At 44.9% G+C, this 22,725-nt stretch overlaps 1 protein-coding gene across 1 annotated transcript; it reads right to left on the bottom strand.

Annotated features, from left to right (window-relative positions):
- Window positions 1-1,175: 1,175 nt before the first annotated feature.
- Window positions 1,176-3,950, bottom strand: LOC146871458 (uncharacterized). The gene is made up of 3 exons (XM_085599755.1): window positions 3,916-3,950; window positions 3,465-3,528; window positions 1,176-3,349 (listed from the first exon to the last, which is right to left on the bottom strand). The coding sequence occupies exon 3, from the start codon at window positions 2,389-2,391 to the stop codon at window positions 1,420-1,422; it is 972 nt and encodes a 323-aa protein (XP_085455881.1). The 5' UTR covers window positions 2,392-3,349; window positions 3,465-3,528; window positions 3,916-3,950; the 3' UTR covers window positions 1,176-1,419.
- Between the last annotated feature and the right edge of the window lie 18,775 nt (window positions 3,951-22,725).

Raw genomic sequence — 22,725 nt, 5'->3', positions numbered from 1 at the left:
CGCGCTTCACGCTACGCGCTCTCTCGCGCTCATTCTGGCCTGGGGGCAGTCAGTGGCAGTGCTGATATATGGGTAATTTGATGGCTCTGGAGACAGGTCTGGCGGCTAAGTGAAAGAAGTTCGAACTAACCTCGCCCCTGCCTGCCATAGAGACACTGGAGCGAGTCACGAGTGAGGTAAGAGAAGAGTTTTCCAACAGGGCTTTAAGTGGGATGAAAAAACTAGGGGGGGGGAGTCTCTCAAAGGGGGGTGGCCGATTTAATTAAGGGCGTGGCTTTAAAACACTTACCCTAAAAATATCTGTTTAGCATAGTGTGCCGCCTGACTTGTATTTTGCTGTTTCTGTCATTGCATCCAGCTATGTGATACAAGAAGTAACATCATACCTACGACCATATTCCCAGCACTCCCTTCTTTGATAACCGTTGCTGGCATGTTTTTCTGTTTTTTCCCCCATGCATAGAGCGAAAGAAAAAAAACAGACTGGTATTTTGCAAACTACTGGGGGTCTCTCTTGCCACCTCAATAGAGGACGCACTCTTACTACGTCATCACAAGGCCTTTCCCCCTCTACCTTTGCTTCTGCCTCCTCTAGGTGGGTGCTGCTTTGGCAGAAGCATCAGCCTTCATCTCTCTGCCTAGTGGGCTGTTATCAGGACTTCCACAAAGCATGTGAACAGTGTGATCACCAATACAAAAGTCTTCACTGGCTATTCGCACAACAGCTGTTTTCTAAGTTTTGGTCGTAAACCTGGAGGACAACTAGATTTTTTAATATATATATATATATATATATATATATTTATTTTCTTTTATTCCCAGTGATGCTTTCGATAAAGTAGCCCCAAGAGAAATCTTGTCATAGCTTCAGAACAAGCCATTTTGTGTTTTCAGACAGATATCGAGTTGTGAGAAATCTGGCATGGGAGGTGGGGTACAGGCAGCCACAGTCTCTTGTACCCAGAGGGAGCTTGTGCTGTGGATGCCTACATGTTGCCGCCCTTCAGATATTTACATGCTCCCCAGAGATCTGAAGCAGGGCACACTTCTTTCAGTTATTCCAGAAATAGGGGTGCTCTAGTTTGTATCATTGCTGCTTTCGGATCATCGCTGCAATTACTGCCCAAGCGATGAATAATTTAAATTAAACTGATTCCTTTTTTTTTTTTGATACCTACGACCAGGCCCGGTTCTAGAGGGTGGGCCAGGCCCACCCAAGGATTGCCCTGGCCCACCCTAGGCCATTGTGAACTGTTAGTTGTTTATCTTTAAAGAAAAAATGCAATCTTAGTTTTCTAAAGAACTGTGCTAACTCGCACTGAATCTGAAAAGGATCACCAACCGAGGTGGTGACAAAACCAAGGCCTCTGTTGAGAACAAGTTCCTCATCCTTGGACAAAATCCGCTTGCTTAGATTGACTACAAGACTGGGTTTGTGTTGTTCCCCGGTTGGGCAGAGTTCTTTCTCATATTGCTCCGAGTCCCTGCATGTGGGCCGGTGGCTTGATCCCAGTGTACCTGGGCCTGTGCGTTTCTTCTCCTGCCTCTGGATCTTGGTGGGCCATACCCTAAAAAAGACTGGTTTCCATATTCAGATTGATAGGGTGCCATGGGTGGCTGAAAAGGTTGTGGTGGAAATCCCCATGGGGTAGGTGGCCAACACTGTTGAAATTGTGGTGTACTATATCCCCTTTGATTGTAAGATCTGGCATACCTCCCTTTGCCTCTAAAACGTGGCTTCTGGACACTCCTTCCATCAGTATCGCTAGAGACTTCATCCGAACTAGAGCCTGAATAGGTAGAACCATATCTCCTGCCATTGGTCCTAAACTCTGGCGGTGAGTAATTTTCACTCGTATAAGGGTAAACTTTTTCATGTTTAAATTTCGCCAGATCTTTCTTAAATTTTTCGATTTTAGTCAATAGAATGGAATCTTTGAACTCCTTGTTGTTTTTATTAGATTCATCAAGGTTTTTCTTAAATAGAGTTGCAGTTATGGTGGTTTTGATTTGTGCTTCTAAAATCTGTATCTCAATCAAAATAGAGTCTGCAACTCTCTTGGCTATACTGATAATTAGAATCAGCCAATCGCGCGTACAGCGCCAGGCTATGAGAGACCAATCTTTTAGGAAAACCTTGTCCTCCAAGAATAACCGAGGTGCATTTGTTACTATCAAACCTGGAGGAGCACAATTCGCTCTTAAATATTCGGCCATGATTGCGCCGTGAATAGAAGAGCGTGAATGTGATTTTTTAAGAATGAGGACTTTGCCCCAATCGTTGCCTGTATCTAACAAGGGAGCATTAGGTCCATCGAGGATGCTAGGCATATTATCAAGAATAGATTGGTATACTGCATCATCATATGCTAGGCCACTAAATTCGGCCATCTTTATTCACTTGTTGAAATATACAATGTAAATTGACAGGAAACTTAATCCTAAAACGAGAAAGAGAGACAAACCCTGAGAAAGAAGAAATCAATGCGATTTTGGAAATTTGCACGGAAAGAAAAACAACGACTACCCCCACACAGGTGTAGTACACATTCAGACCCGCAGCTCAAAAGCTGCTCAAAACATCAAAAACACTTTTAGAAAACTAGGGTCTAAGGGAAATTTTTTATAGACCTACCCAAGTTCCAATCCCCACTACTAACTAAATTACACATGCAAAAAGAACTGGGGGTCTAAGACCAGGCAGCACAGGAGGACAAAGAGAAGGATGTCTATTCAAACGGATAACCACAACTAGTTCCCGAGCAGAGCATGGATTTCCATCAATCTTGCTCTTGAAATGGAGCATGGATTCTCATCAATCTAGCTCTCTTGATCATTTATATCATTTGGTCATCCATCCAATATCGGAGGTCTGTCTCTTGATCACGGAGACTGCCTCACTGGAAAAAAGCTCTGTTGCTCAATTGAACTGGTGGAAATCGACCTCATATAAAGAAAAAGAGATAGTTGTGTTCAAGGTGGATAATCCTAAATGGTGCAGTGCAAAAAAGTGAGTGAAATCTAAAAAAAGGTTGTGCTGAGAGGAAAATGCTAAGTATTACTTCTACTCCTCACACCTTTATTAAAAATGGTGCAGAAAAACTTATAGCAGTACTTCCTAGTGACTGCTATTCATAGGTCGACATGTTTCAGCCATCCGGGTATCCTACCCACGGCTTTCTTCAGGACCTGTGTATGTCTAAACCATGCTACTGCAACCAGTGTTCACACTACCTATAGTAAAGTGTAAAGAAACAAATGCAAGTAAAAAGCGATAAGTAAATAAAGGTTGGAATCAATACAACCTCAGTAGGTTCCAATCCTCTGGATCACAGGGTGCAAACATCACCTAGAGGGATAGGACAATTGTCACACACAACTCAAAAAACACCTGTGCTTCTGTAAATAAGGCCAACAATTGTATGTGCCTCCTCATCACGTAAAAGCATATAGATATGGCTTACCCAACGTAATCTGGGATTACACCTCACCTACCCTGGAACCTGTCTCAGGCGAATGAGGCCCGCTCTAAAATCAGGGTGACAGAAGAAAATCTTCATCAATAACAATCATCTTTGGAATACTCTTATAGTCTAACCTAGTACATATAACACAAGGTGTCTACATAAGTACACCATTTGATTCTTTAGGAAAAGCTCAATCCTCGCAATAAAGTATAGTCACTGTCAAGTTACATAGAGATAGTATTGGGACTGTGTAATCACTGACCAAACTAGACTGGCCAGAACAGCTAAAATCAAGCAATTGTTCAGCCCAACAATTAGACCCATGTTAAACTGAATGGACTCTCACAAAAGGAACATGATCTAATGGCTTAGAAGTCAGACCGATCTGTGGACCCATAAACAAAGGCCATAGCAAAGACCTACAGTCAGTACCAACATAAGCACTTACATGTCCGTCGTTGCCTCAGGAGTCATCTGAACAGGGTGGGAGGCAACGACTGGAACAGGAACCGCGCTTTAAATAGTCGTCCTCGGCGCAGCTGAAAACAACTAATAATTACAGGGCTAAGAATTGCATGACGTGTAGCCAAAAAACGCCTGCCTACGCAAATGTAAGCGTGCCCCTCTACGGAAGGAACTATGTGAGTAGCGTCTAGCCGAAAACTACAGGATGATATCATCCAACATGGAGTTGTAGTTTTGTTTGTCCCCCGCGAGTCGTGTTGAAGAACCCGCAGATCAATCATGCAGTCTCTTAGATATTAGTGAAATTACACATATTCTACATATCCTTATATCACCCAATTAGGTGTTCAATCTTGTAGCAGCTCACGCTACTGAGAATGAAGCGAGCTGTAGCCTCATCCCCATCGTTATTACGGACTGCAGCAAGCCTACTGCATATAGAACTACAAAGTGATGTCACCGCTTCTAGAATTGTAGTGGAATCGTTTGCAGTGCATCACGCTAGCACACCCATACAATGAAAACAGGTTACTCGGGAAATGTAAATGGCAAATAAAAGCAAATAAAAAATGAAAAGCCCAGACCTCGAGTCATGTATGTATGCTATACACCCCAACCATAATAGTTTGAGCAGTAGGGGATCAGTGCGCAAAGAAACAGTCGGGGAACAGTGCACAAAGAGACCGTAGTATATTAAATCTTATGAATCCTTAGAGGACAGAGCAAACTCGGCTGTCTTAAAGGAAAAAAGGAAGAGACCACCCAACAGACCAAGGCTCTATTCGAGAATATCGTGCTTACGGTTTCTCAAACTTATGACAAATAGTATGTCCTACAGCTTTCATTGTAAACTTGTCGCAATTTGTATCTATTTCTGAGAAAAGGAAATGCGGAGGAAACTTGATTTACAATGGTAATAACGTCAGAACTAGTCTGGCGAGATACATAGGCAACAACCCTGCAGCTTTATATAATAGCTGTTAGGTCTATGGCAGATAACAAATCAAAAGGATGTCCTGTCCATTAGTCCTCATCAAAGAGAGAGAACGATAGACAACAACCATCACTTATAACAGAATGATGTAGTGTTAAGGGTCACAGTGCATATGAACGGTTTAACAACAAGGGGCTGGTAATCCCCTAGATATCCTTCGTTAAACCCATTTCATTATGCAATTCCCTATCTTCAGGCAGAGTGTGTCAGGTGTTCGATGTCACTCTGGGGAGGTCCCTACAGACTGGTCCAGGGTATATCATCATTCAGACCTTGAACTGAACATCACAATGGAGCCTGTGGACCCATCTTTGTTCCTTAATGAACAGATACCTAGAGATATCACTGATATGTGAAGGTATAATAGGTTTCTCTAGCACTGTCCAATGAAAATCTTCTGCCCCGTGACTCTCCTCTGCAAAATGCCTCGTCAGTCTGGTTGTAAGCTTCTTGCACCTGAACGTGCTTTTATGTTCCAACATGCGTGCCTTAACCTTTCGAGTTGTCATCCCGACGTAACGAATTTGGCAAGGGCATGTAAGCAGATAAATCAGATTGCTACTGTTGCAATTTGTGAAGTGGGTTTGTATCCAAGGTCTATTAGTTCCTATATCAATCGTCGTGGTATGGGTGGTTTGTGGACAGACAGAGCACCCGCCACATGGGTGGTGTCCTGTTACTGCAGGTAAATCCCATAGTGTACCCACCAGCCTAATCGAGGAAACTTTGGGACGTGTATGGATCAGTCTGTCTTTTAGGTTCCCTGCCCTGCAAATAGCGGTGGGGCAATTTTGTCATTGCAGCAATTTAAAATCCGCCAATGTTTCTTGATGCTTTTCTGAATGTTATTAGATAAAGTACTGAATCTAATGACAAAAGTCAATCGGTCAAGGGGTGGCTTGGGTGTTGGTGGTTCCAACAGGGCTTCACGATTATTATTGGAAGCTCTCTTCAATGCCCGTTTAACTAATTTGCGCGGGTAATGCCTGTCTAACAGTTGCTCAGTTAGGAGAGGTAAGTGCTTATGTTGGTACTGACTGTAGGTCTTTGCTATGGCCTTTGTTTATGGGTCCACAGATCGTTCTGACTTCTAAGCCATTAGATCATGTTCCTTTTGTGAGAGTCCATTCAGTTTAACATGGGTCTAATTGTTGGGCTGAACAATTGCTTGATTTTAGCTGTTCTGGCCAGTCTAGTTTGGTCAGTGATTACACAGTCCCAATACTATCTCTATGTAACTTGACAGTGACTATACTTTATTGCGAGGATTGAGCTTTTCCTAAAGAATCGAATGGTGTACTTATGTAGACACCTTGTGTTATATGTACTAGGTTAGACTATAAGAGTATTCCAAAGAGGATTGTTATTGATGAAGATTTTCTTCTGTCACCCTGATTTTAGAGCGGGCCTCATTCGCCTGAGACAGGTTCCAGGGTAGGTGAGGTGTAATCCCAGATTACGTTGGGTAACCATATCTATATGCTTTTACGTGATGAGGAGGCACATACAATTGTTGGCCTTATTTACAAAAGCACAGGTGTTTTTTGAGTTGTGTGTGACAATTGTCCTATCCCTCTAGGTGATGTTTGCACCCTGTGATCCAGAGGATTGGAACCTACTGAGGTTGTATTGATTCCAACCTTTATATACTTATCGCTTTTTACTTGCATTTGTTTCTTTATACTTTACTATAGGTAGTGTGAACACTGGTTGCAGTAGCATGGTTTAGACATACACAGGTCCTGAAGAAAGCCGTGGGTAGGATACCCGGATGGCTGAAACATGTCGACCTATGAATAGCAGTCACTAGGAAGTACTGCTATAAGTTTTTCTGCACCATTTTTAAGAAAGGTGTGATGAGTAGAATTAATACTTAGCATTATCCTCTCAGCACAACCTTTTTTTAGATTTCACTCACCTTTTTGCACTGCACCGTATAGGATTATCCACCTTGAACACAACTATCTCTTTTTCTTTCCACCAGTTCAATTGAGCAACAGAGCTTTTTTCCAGTGAGGCAGTCTCCATGATCAAGAGACAGACGTCCGATATTGGATGGATGACCAAATGATATAAACGATCAAGAGAGCTAGATTGATGAGAATCCATGCTCCATTTCAAGAGCAAGATTGATGGAAATCCATGTTCTGCTCGGGAACTAGTTGTGGTTATCCGTTTGAATAGACATCCTTCTCTTTGTCCTCCTGTGCTGCCTGGTCTTAGACCCCCAGTTCTTTTTGTGTGTGTAATTTAGTTAGTAGTGGGGATTGGAACTTGGGTAGGTCTATAAAAAAATTCCCTTAGACCCTAGTTTTCTAAAAGTGTTTTTGATTAAATTACAATTGGCACACATATTACCAGCATTGTCCAGAGAAGTCAAGGATTTTGTCGTCCGGTTCATACTCTATCAGTAAGACTGTGGGTTCAGACAACATAAATGTCAAAATTGACCGAGACTGAGTCCACGCACACCATCAGGACTTGTTGGCCTTAGTCCTGGCTACCTAATAGTGCACCCTCTGGACCTCTAAACCTCACAAGGTACCAGAGGGTATGTGCAACCTCAGAACACGACAGCTCTGACTGCCCAAGGACACCGTGGAAACAGACCAGTCCCTTTTGTTAGTAACTCATGCATGCCCTAAGGGAGACACAAAAATACCCACATTGGCATTTCAATCATTTATTGAAGCAGTGTGATTCTTGTGTAAAATACATGCACTGCAATGATTAAAAGAAGGAAACAAAGCAGAGTCATCAGCATTACCAGAATGGTAAAGAGAAACAAATTTAACCATTGTGCTATTATATTGATTATAAGCATACATGCATAATCATATCTACCTAGTGCTTCCTAACCTAGGGGCTTAGGGGGTATGAATCTGCGAGTATTCCGTAGGGAAGTGGTCTTCAATCTTATCAATGCCGTGCCCCCACATTGAAAATAAAAAATCACTAGGCCTTCTTCCAAAATTATTCCCATTATTCTATTAATCTAGCTATGTTTAAAAATGTCTAGGCTTATTTAAAGTAGCAGGTAAGTTCAGTTGCCATTTTAAAAATGCAATCAAATAAAAAAAAGTATCCTCAGGGTGATTATTAGAAATGGGGGTGGGGGCTTTAAAGAATATTTGGAGTCCCTTCCCTTTTGACACCTTCTCCCAGCCAGGATAGAAGTGACAAAAGAAGTAAAAGATGACCCATTACAGATCGGCTTAATGCCGCTCATTATTTTCTGCTCAAAACAAAGCACTGCTATCAGTATAATGCCTCTTTTGGCCAGCGCCTGGTGCCTCTCTCCCCGGGAAAATTTCAGGCCCTCCTTGGGGGGCCCGCCAACCAGTTTGAAGACCCCTGCCTTAGGGTGATCTAACTCCCCAGTTACCTGTGGGTATGTTTTATCTGGGAGCTCGTGTTGTGCAGAGAAGACCATCATCCTTCTCAGTAAGGTAAACAAAAAGCAGCTGGGCTGGAATTTGGGTATGGGCCAACCTCGACAGTGACAGGGAAATGCTCCTCTGTCTAAACAAAGAATTGGTGTCATTTCTATAATAAACTTCACCTGTGTTACCATGCCTGAGCTCTAGTCAGGTCATCAATTTTGATTTTACCCTTTCAGAGCAGACAACAACAAACATCAAAAACACTTTGCACAGTGAACTTAAGCCTGGTACAGAATGTTCAAGGCTCTGATAATATGCCTACAAAGAAGTGTAAATGTATGCAAATCCATTTCAGAGAATATTATCCCATATGGGTGCGTAAGCAAATGTGTGTCAAGAATCAGTGTTTAGGAAAGATGTCAACTTTAAACATCAACATGCAAAATAGTGGTGTTCCTCATCTGAGGCCTATTTAACCACATAACACACACTCCTTTGATGTAAGGCGACTAAAATATAAGTTCAAATATGTCATTAAGCCTAAAATCTTAAAAGCAATGTACTCTCTAATATTAAAAGCATAAAAAATCTAAAGCTTATTTAAAAGGGAATATACAAAAGTACATAAAAAGAAAACATTATAATTAATTTTGCAAGCAAAAACATTTCCGAATTTTAATAAAAACTTCACTGCTCGAAACTGCCAGTTTGTTTGAATGCTCTGAGAAATGGACAAAAAAAATTCTGTTCCCAGCTGCCGCAGACGATGTTTTTGTTGACACTCCTCTCACAAGTTCGAATTAACAAACATGGTCAAATCCACTCCCCTCAGCAGCCGCTGAGGATGTGACAGCCAGTAGGGCATCCACAAAGGACAAGCCAGGATCCAGAAATCGAGGCGTTGAGTCATTCCAGGAAGGCTCATAATATGTGTTTTGTAAATTAATTTTTAACGGCCCCACAATCAGTTCTATGTCCATAGATTGGACAGGCTGCATTCCAAGGCATATGTCCGGGGCACACTCTAAGGTGCAACGCAGGCAGTGGAACACAGGTTGCAAACAGTGTAACCACATTGGCTGAAAGGGCAAGAAGCATTTATCCTTAAGTTCCTGAGCATGGGTGCACCAAAATACTGTATCTTCTTTTCACGCCACAGGAGCACATGTGGCTGTGCCATCCCCATTTGGCCGCATGACAGAACATCCATTGTCTACGGCTAGCTCTTATTCCTTTAGCGGGTCAAAATATTCCAACGTGGTCTTTGCTAACAAGACTCTTTTGGTGTCTCAATGCTGCCGCTTTGGCCTCTCCCAACTTCCATGTGACAGATGACTTGATGAGTTCAAGCAAAGGAGCTTTGAGATTGGTCAGATTTTGTTTGAACCGGCCACAATTGTTGACCATTCCAAGGAAACACTGCACTCAGTCACTTAAGTGGATGTCCTTAACTTTTGGAGGGCCTGGTCCATTTCCTTTCTAGACAAGTGGCACCCGAAGAATGTCTATTGTCCCTGGATAAATGTGCACTTTCTCGAAGGAAATGTCAGGCCTTTGGAGTACGTTTCGAAGACTGGTATGATGTTAATTCAAGGTCTTGGCATGGACTAAGAGGTTGATGCCAATACCGATGACACCTATCAGTATCGAGAGTACCTCCTGTATGGCATTCTGAAATACCTCAGTGGCACCTTGTATGAGAGTAGGATCTGCCTCTTATGGTACCCCCACTTTTTGCTGGTGTTTCACTGTTTTTAGACTTTAGTTTGGCTGGGGCCCTGCTATTCAGGACCCCAGCCTAGCTGCTTCCTCTCTAAATTGATTCCATGTACTTTAGGTACACTCCAGATTGGATTCTGGGGTACCCTTGTGAGTCCCTAATATATGGTATACTATGCACCCAGGGCATAGGTACCCCAGAGGCCTACCAGGGGCTGAAGCATGTATTTTGCGACCCCTGGAAAGCCCTCCAAAATGACACCACAGTTCTGCTACTGCAGCCTGGGTAAGGTGGTGCATGCACCCCTTACTGAGATATGGGTTCACTATATCTCACCTATCACTGCACATAGAAACCTATCAGTCACCCCTAAGGCAGGCCTTATCAATCCTAAAGGCAGTGTGCTTGGTTATATGTGAGAGGGTGCCCAGGCATGAGCTGAGCCCCTCTGCAGCCTTCGGAATCTCTTCTCCGGGGTTGTCCGTGGTGCAGCCTGACCATATACTCTTAAGTGCATTATAACCAAACGGTTAATGCTAACTTTGGACTGGCTGCACGGAAACATGTCGTGTTTGGTGTCAAACACCTAGGAATCATACCCTCCACACCAGTAACTGGTGTGGGAGTATGATCCCACCCTGCTAGAGGGAGAGACATGACAGCACCGGTATACCTGGTACCAACTTAACAGAGCCCTGACATCACAAAATGGATGCTCTAGCCACAGACACGGATCTGGCCTCCTGCTGCTGACCGAAATTCCGGCAGGGGAGGCCTGGACAATAGGTTTCCTGTCACAGGGAGGTGTAACCCCCTCCCAGACAGGCTGATGTGTATTGGGGCTGGGTGGGAGCACTCTCTGAGTGCTTTGAAGTCCTGCACTGGGGGCACATTTGGTGTCCCTGTGCATAGTCCAGCTTAAAAGGTTCAGGGCCTCCAGCCCCTGCTCTGGTGCGAAACTGGACAAAGGAAATGGGTGTAGCCACCCCTCTTTCCAAACCTTCCCATAGGTGGGTCCCTAGAGTTAGTCCAACCCCTTTCTTAGGCATAAGTAAGGAACCCCTGGCAACAGGACTTTAGATATCCCGGGACGAAACTCTGTAGCTGAATCCTGGAACTTTGACGCTCTACTCAAGACTAGAGGACTGAAGAAATTTTCCTTGGGGTCAAGGAGTGACTCCCCTGCTTGGCAGGCACCAACGAAGCATTTTGCCGGTCTGCATCTCCGAAGCTCCCGCCGGACTTGAAGTATTTGGAGCCCAGGAAGAGGATTTCCAGACTTCTCAGAGGCCGACCCGAGTGCCCAGCAAAGTTGAGACCCGCAGCCCTCGTGAGTAACGTGGAACCCGTACTCCTGGTCACCGTGCACATTTGCAAGTGCATTTACTTCCCGACGTCTCTCGAAGTCGTGCTTTGGGTTACTTGTAGCCCATGCCCCGAGCACCATCTGCACTGAAGATTGTGGGCCTACCCTCCACGAGTGTTCCGTGAGCCTGCTTCTTGCATTTCAGCTTGAGGCTCCTTCGCGATCCCTGGTCCGTTGACTGGTGGGTTCCTGTGAAGGCAACTTTGATTTTCTTTGGGCTTCCCTGGTTGCTCCAGATGTGCCCTGGCTCCCCACCTCGTGGTGAGTCCCTCAGACCCTGCTGGTCTGCACCAAAGCATCTTTCTCCTTTCTGCGTAGGTTGCTGTTGCCAATGCTTGTTGTGTCCAATCCGGGCACTGACGCTGCAGCACTCGACATCCTTCGTGGGACAGCTCCAATCCAGCTCCTGCTTGTCCTCGACGCCTCCTGGTCCTCGTGGCTGAAGAGTCAAGCTTCACCTCCACCTGAAATCACCCGACATCGGTGGGCATTCGCCTATCGTGCCCTGGGTCACTGGCTAGTGACCCAGACTCAGTCCCCTCTGCTTTCAGGTTCTTCTCATCCTCGATCCAGGCTTGGATCTCTTCAAACACTTCGCATCTTCCCGGCAGCAGCACTTCTTCGCCAGCTCCCATTGAAAACGACGACGCGACCCAACACCATTTGACACCTATGCACCCAGCCTCCCTGGGTGAGGTAACACGAGTACTCTGGGGCTCCCGTGGGTGTTGACCCTAGAACTTCCTAAGTCCAAAAGGGTTTGGTCCTAGCTCATCTCTAAGTTTCCCTAATCTTTAAAAATCTAACAGCGACTTTCCCCATAGAAGCTAACGGGAGCTCGCGGCTGTGTTCTCACACTGCACACGGCCCCCGTGGGTCCCCTGTGTCACTACCTTGGGTGGTTCCTTGAGGTCCCAGTGATTCTTCAGGCTCTAGGCCTTGTGTCTAGTTAAGTCGTGGTTCTTATTCCACTATTTTAGTATATGGTTTGGCTCGCCCCTAGGGCCTCACGTGTATTTGCGCTATTTTACTGTAATATTTGAAGTGTAACTTATGTGTTTGGACCTCTAGCCTCATAACGAGACTAGTAGGGTGTGTTTAGAAATAAATACATATATTTTATATATATATACCTGGAGTGGTTGCCTTTCATTTGGTCATTCAAGAGATTTTAGACTGGTAAAACAAGCTGCTTTACATTCCTTCAAGACTTAGCCTGAAGGCTGCTCTCCATAGCTACCTCTAGGATAGCTTTCAATAAAGGTTGTCTTTAACCTATCATCAATAAGGGGTTGTTTGGACTGGTGCAAGGTGCCCACTATAACTAGTGGACAGCATATACCAGGCCAACTTCTCACACACCTGATATACCAAAGTTGCGGTTTTTGTAGCAGCATAGTCCGACATGATTAGAAAAAAATGTGATGTAACAGGGTGCATGATCCAGCACAATTGGTGGTTTCCAGACTGGAGGTCCATTTTTGAGAACCAACTTTAGCCTATAAGGTCGTCGATGGTCTGAGTGAAGTGCCTCTCACGTTTGATAGCCAAGTTGGGGAGGTACATGTCCACCCATAACCTCACTTCCCCTGGCTGTTTTTCCTTTCTCATGACCCACTGGAATAATGTGATTGTGCAGCTGTGGGATTTTCGCATAAATATAGATTTGCCACATTTACCACATAATCCATCATCTGTCGCATAATCTGCAGATTTTAACCAAAAAATAATATTTTTATCTCAAACGGTTTAAACGTTACTAAAAATGTATCAACACATGTTGCTGTGCAGTGTAAGACCCTTTGCAAATCTGGACAGGTCACCTTTCTGTTGCTTATTGCTATATTTGAGTATTACATTGGTACTAATGAGGTGTAACCAATGCCCAGACAGTATTGCCATGTATAAAAATGATGAAATAATGAAGTACTACTACTAAACATTTGCTGCATTATGCTGCATAAATTGCCTTTTCTTGCTGCATAATCTATTTAACCCTGCTGCATAATTTGGCCTCTTGCTGCATAATTCCAGTGGCCCTGAGTATAGGTGACACCCAGGGGGGTGGGTCCATCAACAGTACGATAATGTCTGCCTACTCTAGGTTGTGTAGCTCTACTTCCACCTTCGTAGGAGGTTGAGTGCTAGCCTGCAGTGCCTCAGAGCCACTGGTTGTACAGATTTGTCAATATGAAGCCACGCTGCCTTATCCTCCAGGAATCCAATGCCCTGAAAAAGGTTGCTGAATTCTTCAAGGAGACTGTCAAGTTTGTTGTTGTGCTAGCTGTATGATACCTGGATAAGCTATAGGTGTCTGGCAGCATAATAGCATTTCCATCCCACACAAAGGAGGTATGCTAGGGTGGTGGTTGGCGTTCTAGTTGAAAGACACCCACCAAGACTCTTGACCCAAGAATAACTATATTTCCCACCCCGTACCCTATGGGATACATTCATACCCCTTTTGGGATGGCCAATGTGGCAAACTAATTTATGTAAGTTTGCATGACTGTGTGCATGTTTGAAAATAGATCGAGACTTTTGAATTTAAGATTTGTTGGAATCCCGGAGAATCACGGGGCAGGACAGAATGTCCCGGACTTGATCTTCTAGAATGTATTCCCGGATAAGGCAAATCAATGAGTCGACTTAACCATTACTCGTGCACATAGGGTTACAGCAGTTCGATCTGCTAATGCCAAGTATCCTTGAACTATTCTAGCCAATTTCAGCGATTTCAGAATAAAACAGCTAATTTTGTCCAGAGCATTTAAGAGCAAATCTTTGCCCACCTCCGATAATTTCTCATTTTTTCAGACATGTCAAATTTAGACGCATAACAGCATAAAAAGTTTGTGGGACTAATCAATGTGTTTAAACGCCATGGTGCCCCGGCTGGTATTGTGGAGCAATGCAAACTTAAGGTCTTGTTTAAGGGTTGAGTGCATGTTTTTCAATCAATTGAAGAGGCTAGATATTTTCTCTGCATAATTAAGAAGGAGGCACAAGGAAGCAGTCTTTCTTGAAAGTATATATTGTAAGAGATTCTTTGTTGGAACATAAAGGGTGGCTGGTCTAGGGTGGGGGGTGGTTCCTTCCTTAGCATATTAGTGTTGCACACGTTATCATTTTTGGTATCAGAAAATGAGCCTTCACTTTTTAATTTTTTTTCTTCACTCTTGGGGTGTGGGGAGGGTTCAGGATAGTAACAGGTCCATGCCTGTACTGCATTTCCCAATAGTGGGTTCCCAAAGTGCCCTTCCATAGGGGCATGGGGGTTTATTATTATTATTATTATAGTGGCCAACAACCAGGTCAAGTTTAAATCTGCACTTCAATGGCTCATGTCAGCCGAAGTTCAAATTACTATGATCCAAGAAACCCATCGCAAACGAAGATGCCAAAAATGCCTACATTTATTTCTCAAACTTTCTTCACTTCAGCCGGAGCTGCAGAAAGGGAGGGGTGGGTATATTGATCACTCTGAATTTTAGGGGTGGGGGGGGCGGAAAGTCTCGCACGTCTTCAGGGATCTGATTGCAAGGTGGATTATTGGCAGAATAAAACTCGAAAACCACTTACTTAACTTAGTTTCTAAGGCCCTACTGAGGGCAATATAGCCGCTCTTTAAGATCTTTATGAGGACCTTCTTTCATCCTCTGGTCTTTTGGCGATTTTAACATTTTGCAGGACGTAAGGTTGGATTCTTGTCGTAAGAACAAATCTCAGAATAAACCTAGGGCTTCAAGTTTTCTAACCAAAATAGCAAAGGACCTAGTGTTAGTTGACCCCTGGCGGCTAGAGCATCCACAAGCACAGGAATTCACCTGCTTTTCAAAAAGGTTCAACTAAGCCTCGAGGATTGTTTTTTCTTAACTTCAGATCAATGGGTCAGGAGGAATTCTGATATATTGTCAAATCCATTTTCGGATCATTCATTCCCCACCATAGAAGCAAATGTTTGTGTGGATCAGCCAGAAAGACCGCGCTGGTTACTTGACAAGTCACTACTAACTGACACAGGCTGGGTCGCAGTGATGCATTCCAACACAGATGATTTTTTAGTAAGGAACGAGGGATCGGCTTCAACATTCTGGGTCTGCGAGGCATGCAAGGCATATATCAGAGGTGAAGCAATTGTCTTTAAAGCTCAAATATCTAGATTAAGGAGGGAAAAGTTCAAGCACTGCAGCTTGATTTGGATCAAGCAGCACGGAATCATCAGGCAGGCTTCTCTCGGGGTCCAGGCCTTAGATTAATAAAGGATGGGCAGGCCTTGAAAGATCATTTTTCAGTACAGAGAGTAATCAAGCAGAACTCCAGCTTCCAGGACCATTCCAAAGAGAGTGAACACACAAGCCGATTCTTGGCATGGTCTGTTAAGAAAAGGCGCAATAACGCAATTACCAACTCAATTTACAATGACGATAGGTGTAGTGTCGTCGGAAGTAAGACTCAGACACTAGGTGAGGTTCACAGTAACTTTATTCCTTGCGACTTACTTCACCGCTTGCCTACTTTACTCTGTCCCCCTTTCCCGGGCATTGTCTGACCCCTCCCTGGTCCCGCCCCATCCACGCCTCCCTGGCCGAGGCCTTCCTGATGTCCCCTTGCTCAGCGCTACATTACAATAGGAGCACGATGGTTGACTCACTGAATGATATTGATAGAGTTTTCTTAATGCACTGCACCAGTTTGTATGCATCTTCTTCTACAACCTCTTCAGATGTAAATAATGAATATAGTGGCCCTTATTACACTTAATGAGGTTCAGGGGGCCATCAGGACTTCGTCCAGCGGTAAAGCTTGCAGGAACAATGGAATGATGGCAGAGATATATAAAATCTTTATGGCTCAGATCACGGCATTTCTAGTTAAGCTGTTTAATGAAATTTTCGAGGGGTGTGAAGTCCCTAGTTCATTTACAGAGGCAGTAATCGTTAGCTTTTTGAAAAAGGGCAAACCACCCGATAAACCTGGTTCACATAGGCCTATCAGTCTTTTGAACAATGATTTATAAATTATTTACTAAGATTATTGCCGCTAGAATAACACCGTTGCCTCAAGAAGTGGTCCACAGGGAGCAATCTGGTTTTCTACCAGGGAGAACTATCTTGACGAATACCAACTTCTAATTGCAGCCCATTGATTTATTTTCAAATAACAAGGTTAAAGCGGCTATCATTATGATGGATGCCGAGAAAGCTTTTGACCTGGTCCAGTGGGAGATTCTCTTTGCTATTTTATTTAAGTTTTTAGAAAACCTGTATAGAGGAGCTCAAGCCATAATTATGGCCAATTCACATTCTGCAGGGACACTTTCAGTCAGTAGTGGAACTCGTCAGGGCTGCCCCATGTCCCCGGTGTTATTTGCCCTCTTCATCGAGTTTCTAGCCTCAGCACTCCGGCAGACCCTTTTAAAAAATAAAGAAACACTTCTCCAGGGTGCACCTAAACTCAAATCATTTGCTGATGATTTGATCCTCTACTTGAGCGCAGAGGAGTATAATATCTCTAGAACATTTGACAAAATCAACTATTTTTCTGAATTGGGAGGCTATAGAATAAATCATTTTAAGTCAGAAGCTACCAATTGAAATGCAACCTCAATTTCAGTGTTAAAACTCCATTAGTAACCTGGGCATTTTTGTTTCCCACGATTTCTCTGAACTTTATCAGCTCAACTATCTTCCCACCCTAGCTAAAGCTCAAAACCTGCTACATCAGAGGCAGTCGTATCCGTTAACTATCATTGGAAGAGTAGAATTAATCAAGATGATGATTCTGTCCCTTTTTCTTGTCATCTTTTCAAACATCATAATCAAGGTGCCCCAGAGATTTTTTTGTGAGATTGATAAGACACAGCGCCATTTTATTTCGTTTGGGAAAAAGCCCTGTATCAAATTCGAAAATCTGCAATCACCTATTGAAGCTGGTGGGTTAGCCCTTCCTAACTTAAAAAAATACTACCAGGCCTCCTTTTTAGATTGGAACCTTTGCACTGCAAATCCCCTGAATCGTTGCAACTACTTTTATCTTGAGCAAATGCTTTGGGAAACTGCAATGCAGCTTCCCCCTTTTTTAAAGTTCCCAGGCTTCTGAAACATTTTCGTTATAAGTTTCCTTTTATGGTGCTTTTAAAGCACGCTCAATTGAAGGAAGAGTAGATTTTTCTCGAATTTCATTTAGATATGTGACTGAATGAGTGCGATCTTTGAGGTCTCCAGGTAGAAAAGGGGCACATTTGAGATTGGGAAAAAGCTGGGATCCTCCGCTTTAAGGATTTTTATACGTCTGGAACTTTGAAATCCTTGAACCAGGTGCAAATGAGTGATCCGGCAGTTTGTGGTCCCTTGTTTTTCTCATATCTTAAGCTCCATCATCTCCTACAAAAAAATCAGCCTCCAAGCGACTCCTTAATTTCCACTATTAGTTACGCTTACTATGTTAGCAAACAGATTGGAGTGAGCAACTGGCATCGTATTTTAGTGCAACAACTGCAGGTCAAACTGGTACCGCTTGCTCTGAATAAGATCGGGATCTCTACAGGGTGTAGGATAGAACCTTCTACCTGGAAACAATACAATTTATGGGCTCACAAAGCAATTAGAGGGGCTAACTTCAAAGGAATAGCCTTTCTCTCCAAATGGATGCTCGACTATACGCCGGGCTGCCTAAACAAAATGTTTTCCTCGGCATCAGGGGGGTGTTTTAGATGTGGGCTCGATATAGGAGTTTGGCTTCACGTTTGCTTTACTTGCACAGCACTAGCTGAATTTTAGACTAAGTTCTTCCAGTGGCTCACAATAACCCTCCAGCGTTTTTTTTTTTTTTTTTACACCTGATCCGTCGGGAGCCATCTTTGGGATTTGCGATTCTTCTAACCTTTCTGTACGGCAAAATGCAGCTGTTCTTTATATCATCCTTGGTGGCAAAATGTCTTATTCTTCATAAACGCAAGTCAAGGGAAGCTCCTTTCTATGGCTCTTGGGTTTTTACGATGCCACAGATGAAAGAAAGGGAAAAACTGTATGCTTTAAGGGGAGGGGCAGTATGGAAATTCCCAAAAATATGGAAGGATAGGAATAGTATCATATGGTATCTTGCATGAATGAATTTTGTGTTTTTAAAGTTACTTTTCGTTGATGGAGCCCCGATCACTAATTGAAGCCGTGGATTAGCCTTCTCCTTCGAATAAAATGTACTGTATTTATTTATCTACCTGTACTACTGAATAAAAATTATTTACAAAAAGACTGTGTGCATTTTTTTGTTTTCTGTTAATTAACATAGGTTCACTAGTTGATTCCTACCATATTGGTTAGGGACTTCTGCGCTCCTAACGAAGACCAAATGACCTGGACTGGCAATCCAGACCATAACATGTAGGCCACATCTAAGGAGGTGGAGACCTTGGTCATTCTCAGACGTCTGGCCTTAGTACCATCAGAGTACAATGCGTTTTTGACTGCATTTGGGTGACCACTATTAAAACCTATCAACTTTTTTACACCTTAGGTCAGGGGTCTTCAAACTAGGGGGCGGCGCCCCTAGAGGGGCCAAAAGTGATCGCAGAGTGGGTAGGGGGCACTTGACTCTGACCAAAAGAAGCATTATGCTGATAGCAGTGCTTTGTTTAAAGCTGAAAAAAAATGAGCGGCAGTAAGCCGCTCTGTAACAAGCCATCACTATCACGTTTTGTCATTTATATCCTTGCTGGGAGTATGTGGCAAAATGGAAGGGACTCCAACTATTCTTCAAACCGCCTGATTCTATAGTCACACTATGAATACTTGAACCTGCTAGTAAGGCCTGCCTGACCAGAACAGTATGTTTGCAAAATCATGTATTTGATTGTATTTTTAAAACTGTAATATAACTGTAATATAACTTAACTTCAAAGTTTAAATACAGCTAGACATTTAAACATTGCCAATTTAATAGAACAGTTGTGAAAAATTGTGAGGGGGGCCCCTATGTTTTTGTTTTTTTTACCACTGGGTGAGGCAGCGTTAAAAAGTTTGAAGACCACTGCCCTACATACTTTTACCCCCTATTTTGTCCCTACCATATCAAAGAACTTCCTATTCTTCTGGTTCGGCTCACCCAGATGCAGTACTATTCGTGATGTGGAGGGGTCCAATGATGAAGCATGCCACAAGAACTTTGTGGGTGAGGACTTCCTAAAAAAACCTCAATAGGTTGTTTAAAGCAGGTTTATCCAACAGGAATAATTTTCCTACTTGGATTTCCTTTCTTCATTTTTTGACTGAGTTGTCAAAACAAAGGTTCGCCTCAGAGAGAAACAGTGATACACCGGTAGGTACCTTTAGTATATTTTATAGCAGCAGAGCCGGCCTTTGGCATGTGCGAGCTGAGCCCAGGCACAGGGTGCCAGTCTTCAGAGGGGCAGACCGAGCGGTCTGCATTAACAGCAGCATCGCATCTGTCTGACGTGGCTCCAGTGATTCAGTTTGAAGTGCGTTTAATCATTTGCTTAACCTGTAGTAGGTGAGGTTTCCACACCCGTTCAGCCCTCTTCCTTGTACCCCTTCCATCTCCCTCTCACATCCTGTCGCCACTCCCCAACAAACAACTTGGCACCAGTGTGAAGAAAGCTGAGCTTTGAGTGATTCGGGTGAATTGGAGGTGGTGCAGATGTGTTTGTGTTCAGAGGTCAGTCACCACTGTGATCATGTCAGTTAGGAGCTAACCTGTGAATATTATGAGGGTACCAAAGGTCTTTCTGTATGGCCGGCTCTCCATAGCAGGCTAGGAAACCCCAGGTATTTCCATTACTGTGACTGCTCGAGCAAAGCAGACAACTGTAAAGTGGTGGGGCGCTAGGCCCACATACTTGGACAAGGAGCACACAGACACTGGAGGTATGGTTAGTTACTGGCCACGAGCACGTGCGCTCGGCCCCTTTTATTGTCAGGGTCACCGGACCGGTGACGCCTGTGGTGGGTGGGTGTTTAGTGTGGGTTCAGCAACAATAGAAACACTAGACTGTGTCCAGCAGGACACTACATCCCTCCCAACGTTTGGATAAAAAAAATATTCCAAGTCCAACCTGTAAAGGAAAACAGATACCCAAACAAAACCCCAAACAGCCTTAACTTCAGGCCACAGTCCGTCGGTGTTCGCTTTATTGGACCACCATTGTCTGTGACGTTCGTGTTCGTCTTGGCCAACTACTGGAGACCGACCTGGTCTATCAGTAACAATGTCTATGTACACGAGTCCTTCATTTGGATACGGGGAGCTGTGCTGGGATCCACTCTGCTGATTCTTGGCCTGAGGTTTCGCCTGGAGGTGACGTGCTAGCTGTTCCAGTATCTTGACGGCCAAGATGCTTCCGACTTGCCTCTCTCACTTGGGCACCTCTCTCACCGGTGCATCCATGTGGGCTTTCCGGCTGGGCGGTCATGGGACCGTGTGGACCGCGCAGGCTCCGCGTGGGCCGCGCTAAGGCGTCGCTTCCGACCTGCCAACGGGACTCACAGCCTAGTCGCTCATGTGTTCGCCCGGGTGATGTTCCATCTCGGTGTCTTCGCCATCCGGTTCGGTGTCTTCCTCTCAGGGTTGCCGGGCAACCAGTCTCCGGTTGCGGCCTCCGTGCATCCTGCGCATGTCGAGGAGCTGCTGTCAAACATCTCTCCCATACGGACTCCGACTTCACTGGAATTCCGCCGAGGCCCCTTGCCCCTGGATTTCCACTTGACCGCGTGGGCTGTGCGGGCCTTCGTGTAGGCTGCGCGTAGGGGTCGCTTCAGAACTCCCAACAGGTCCACGGCCTAGTCTTGCTTTATCCCAAGGGGTGGATCTTCAAATTTTCAGTTGTGCTCTACTTCCGTATGCTACAGGGTGACAGGGGTGCACAGACGGTTCCTGGGCGGCCTGCCTTCTTGGACTCCGCTGGCCTGGAGTGTGTGGATTCCCTTGGGTGTTATGCAGCCGCGGTGCGTCCATTGGGGCGTAGGGGCGTAGCCCCACCAGCCACTTGGACCCGCGGCTGCTCACGTATGCTAGCAGTGCAGCGCTGTCAGTTTCCTTTTCCTCTCCTTCACAGTTCACAATAGCGTGGGTGGGACCGGCCGATGAAGGGGGTGGGGCCGGGGGCGAGCACTCCGTTTTAAGTGACAGTGCACAGTGCACACTGAAGGCCAGCGGCGCGCGGCGTATGCGCATACTCGAGTTTGGGTTGTGACCAACCCAAACATGCGCACTGTCAGCCAGTCAGCCACTACTGGCTAGGAGAGCGAGGGAGGGCCGAGGGGGACCCGAGAGGCCGAGGGTTGCTTCATGCAGCAGCCCCCGGTCTCTCCTATGGGCGAGCCCTATCTGTGCCCACACGGTGCTGTAGCCAATTCAGGCGCTGCTAATGTTGCAGCGTCTTCTTGATTGGCTGAGAGACACCGCGCAGCCTGCAAACCAGGCATTGGGTGCCACGCAAGGTATGGCCAATCACTGTGGCTTATGCGAACAGTGATTGGCCATCATCGTTAGCAGGTGCGCACTGGCAGTCCGTCGTCACCGCGCCACACACACCTCGTGGCGGTGTACACTGTGTGGTACTGGCTGGCTGCTGCTCCTGCTCCTGCTCGTGTTGCCAGGTGAGTTTGAATTGGAACTGTTCCCAGACGGGCTGAAGTGCCCGGCGGCAGGGCTTCGAGCAGTTGGTTTTATTCATTCTATTCCTTCTGCTTTTTCCAAAATTTGATAAAGTTCTCAAGATCTCAACTGTCGGGTCATTTTGTAACCGTAAATATGTGAAAGATTTAAAGCACTGACAGTGTATGTGCTGTACAAATGAGGTGTTCACTAGTCTTGAGTTCATGGACCCCGGATCCCTATTAATGAAAGCCGCGGTATCTGCAAGTATCCGTATACGCTCATCTTTCATATAAAATAAATAATCATCATTAATATTGATAATATTGTTATTAATGTTATTGTATTTAGCAATGACTGAGCACCATATTGTAGCTGAATTTATGTAGTTTGTGTCATATACAACCCTCGAATGACTCGCCTGCCCTCCCTCTTGCTAAATACAGTCGCAGGCCGCTGGTGACAGCAGCGGGGCCCGTAGTGTGCGGCTATCTTCGCGGATGGGGCTGTGATTTTAAGGTTAAAAATAGCAGCACTGCGGCAGCGAGAGGCGTCCCCCGAGGGGGCCCGGCCTGGTGTGTGAGACAGAGAGTGTCGACACGTGTGTCCTGCAGGAATGTCCCCCCCCCCCCAGACACACACACACACACACACTGTGACCATTGTCCGAACTGAGGGGCAGCTGAGATCCGCGAGAGGAGGCTGGGCTGAGGGCT

Source organism: Triturus cristatus, chromosome 1_1, assembly GCF_964204655.1.
Source record: "Triturus cristatus chromosome 1_1, aTriCri1.1, whole genome shotgun sequence".
Taxonomy (NCBI): Eukaryota; Metazoa; Chordata; class Amphibia; order Caudata; family Salamandridae; genus Triturus; species Triturus cristatus.
This window is presented reverse-complemented; position numbering and strand designations above follow the sequence as displayed.

Excerpts from the sequence above, each read along its gene's own strand:
- LOC146871458 (XM_085599755.1), bottom strand. The coding sequence starts at position 2,391 with ATGGCCGAATTTAGTGGCCTAGCATATGATGATGCAGTATACCAATCT.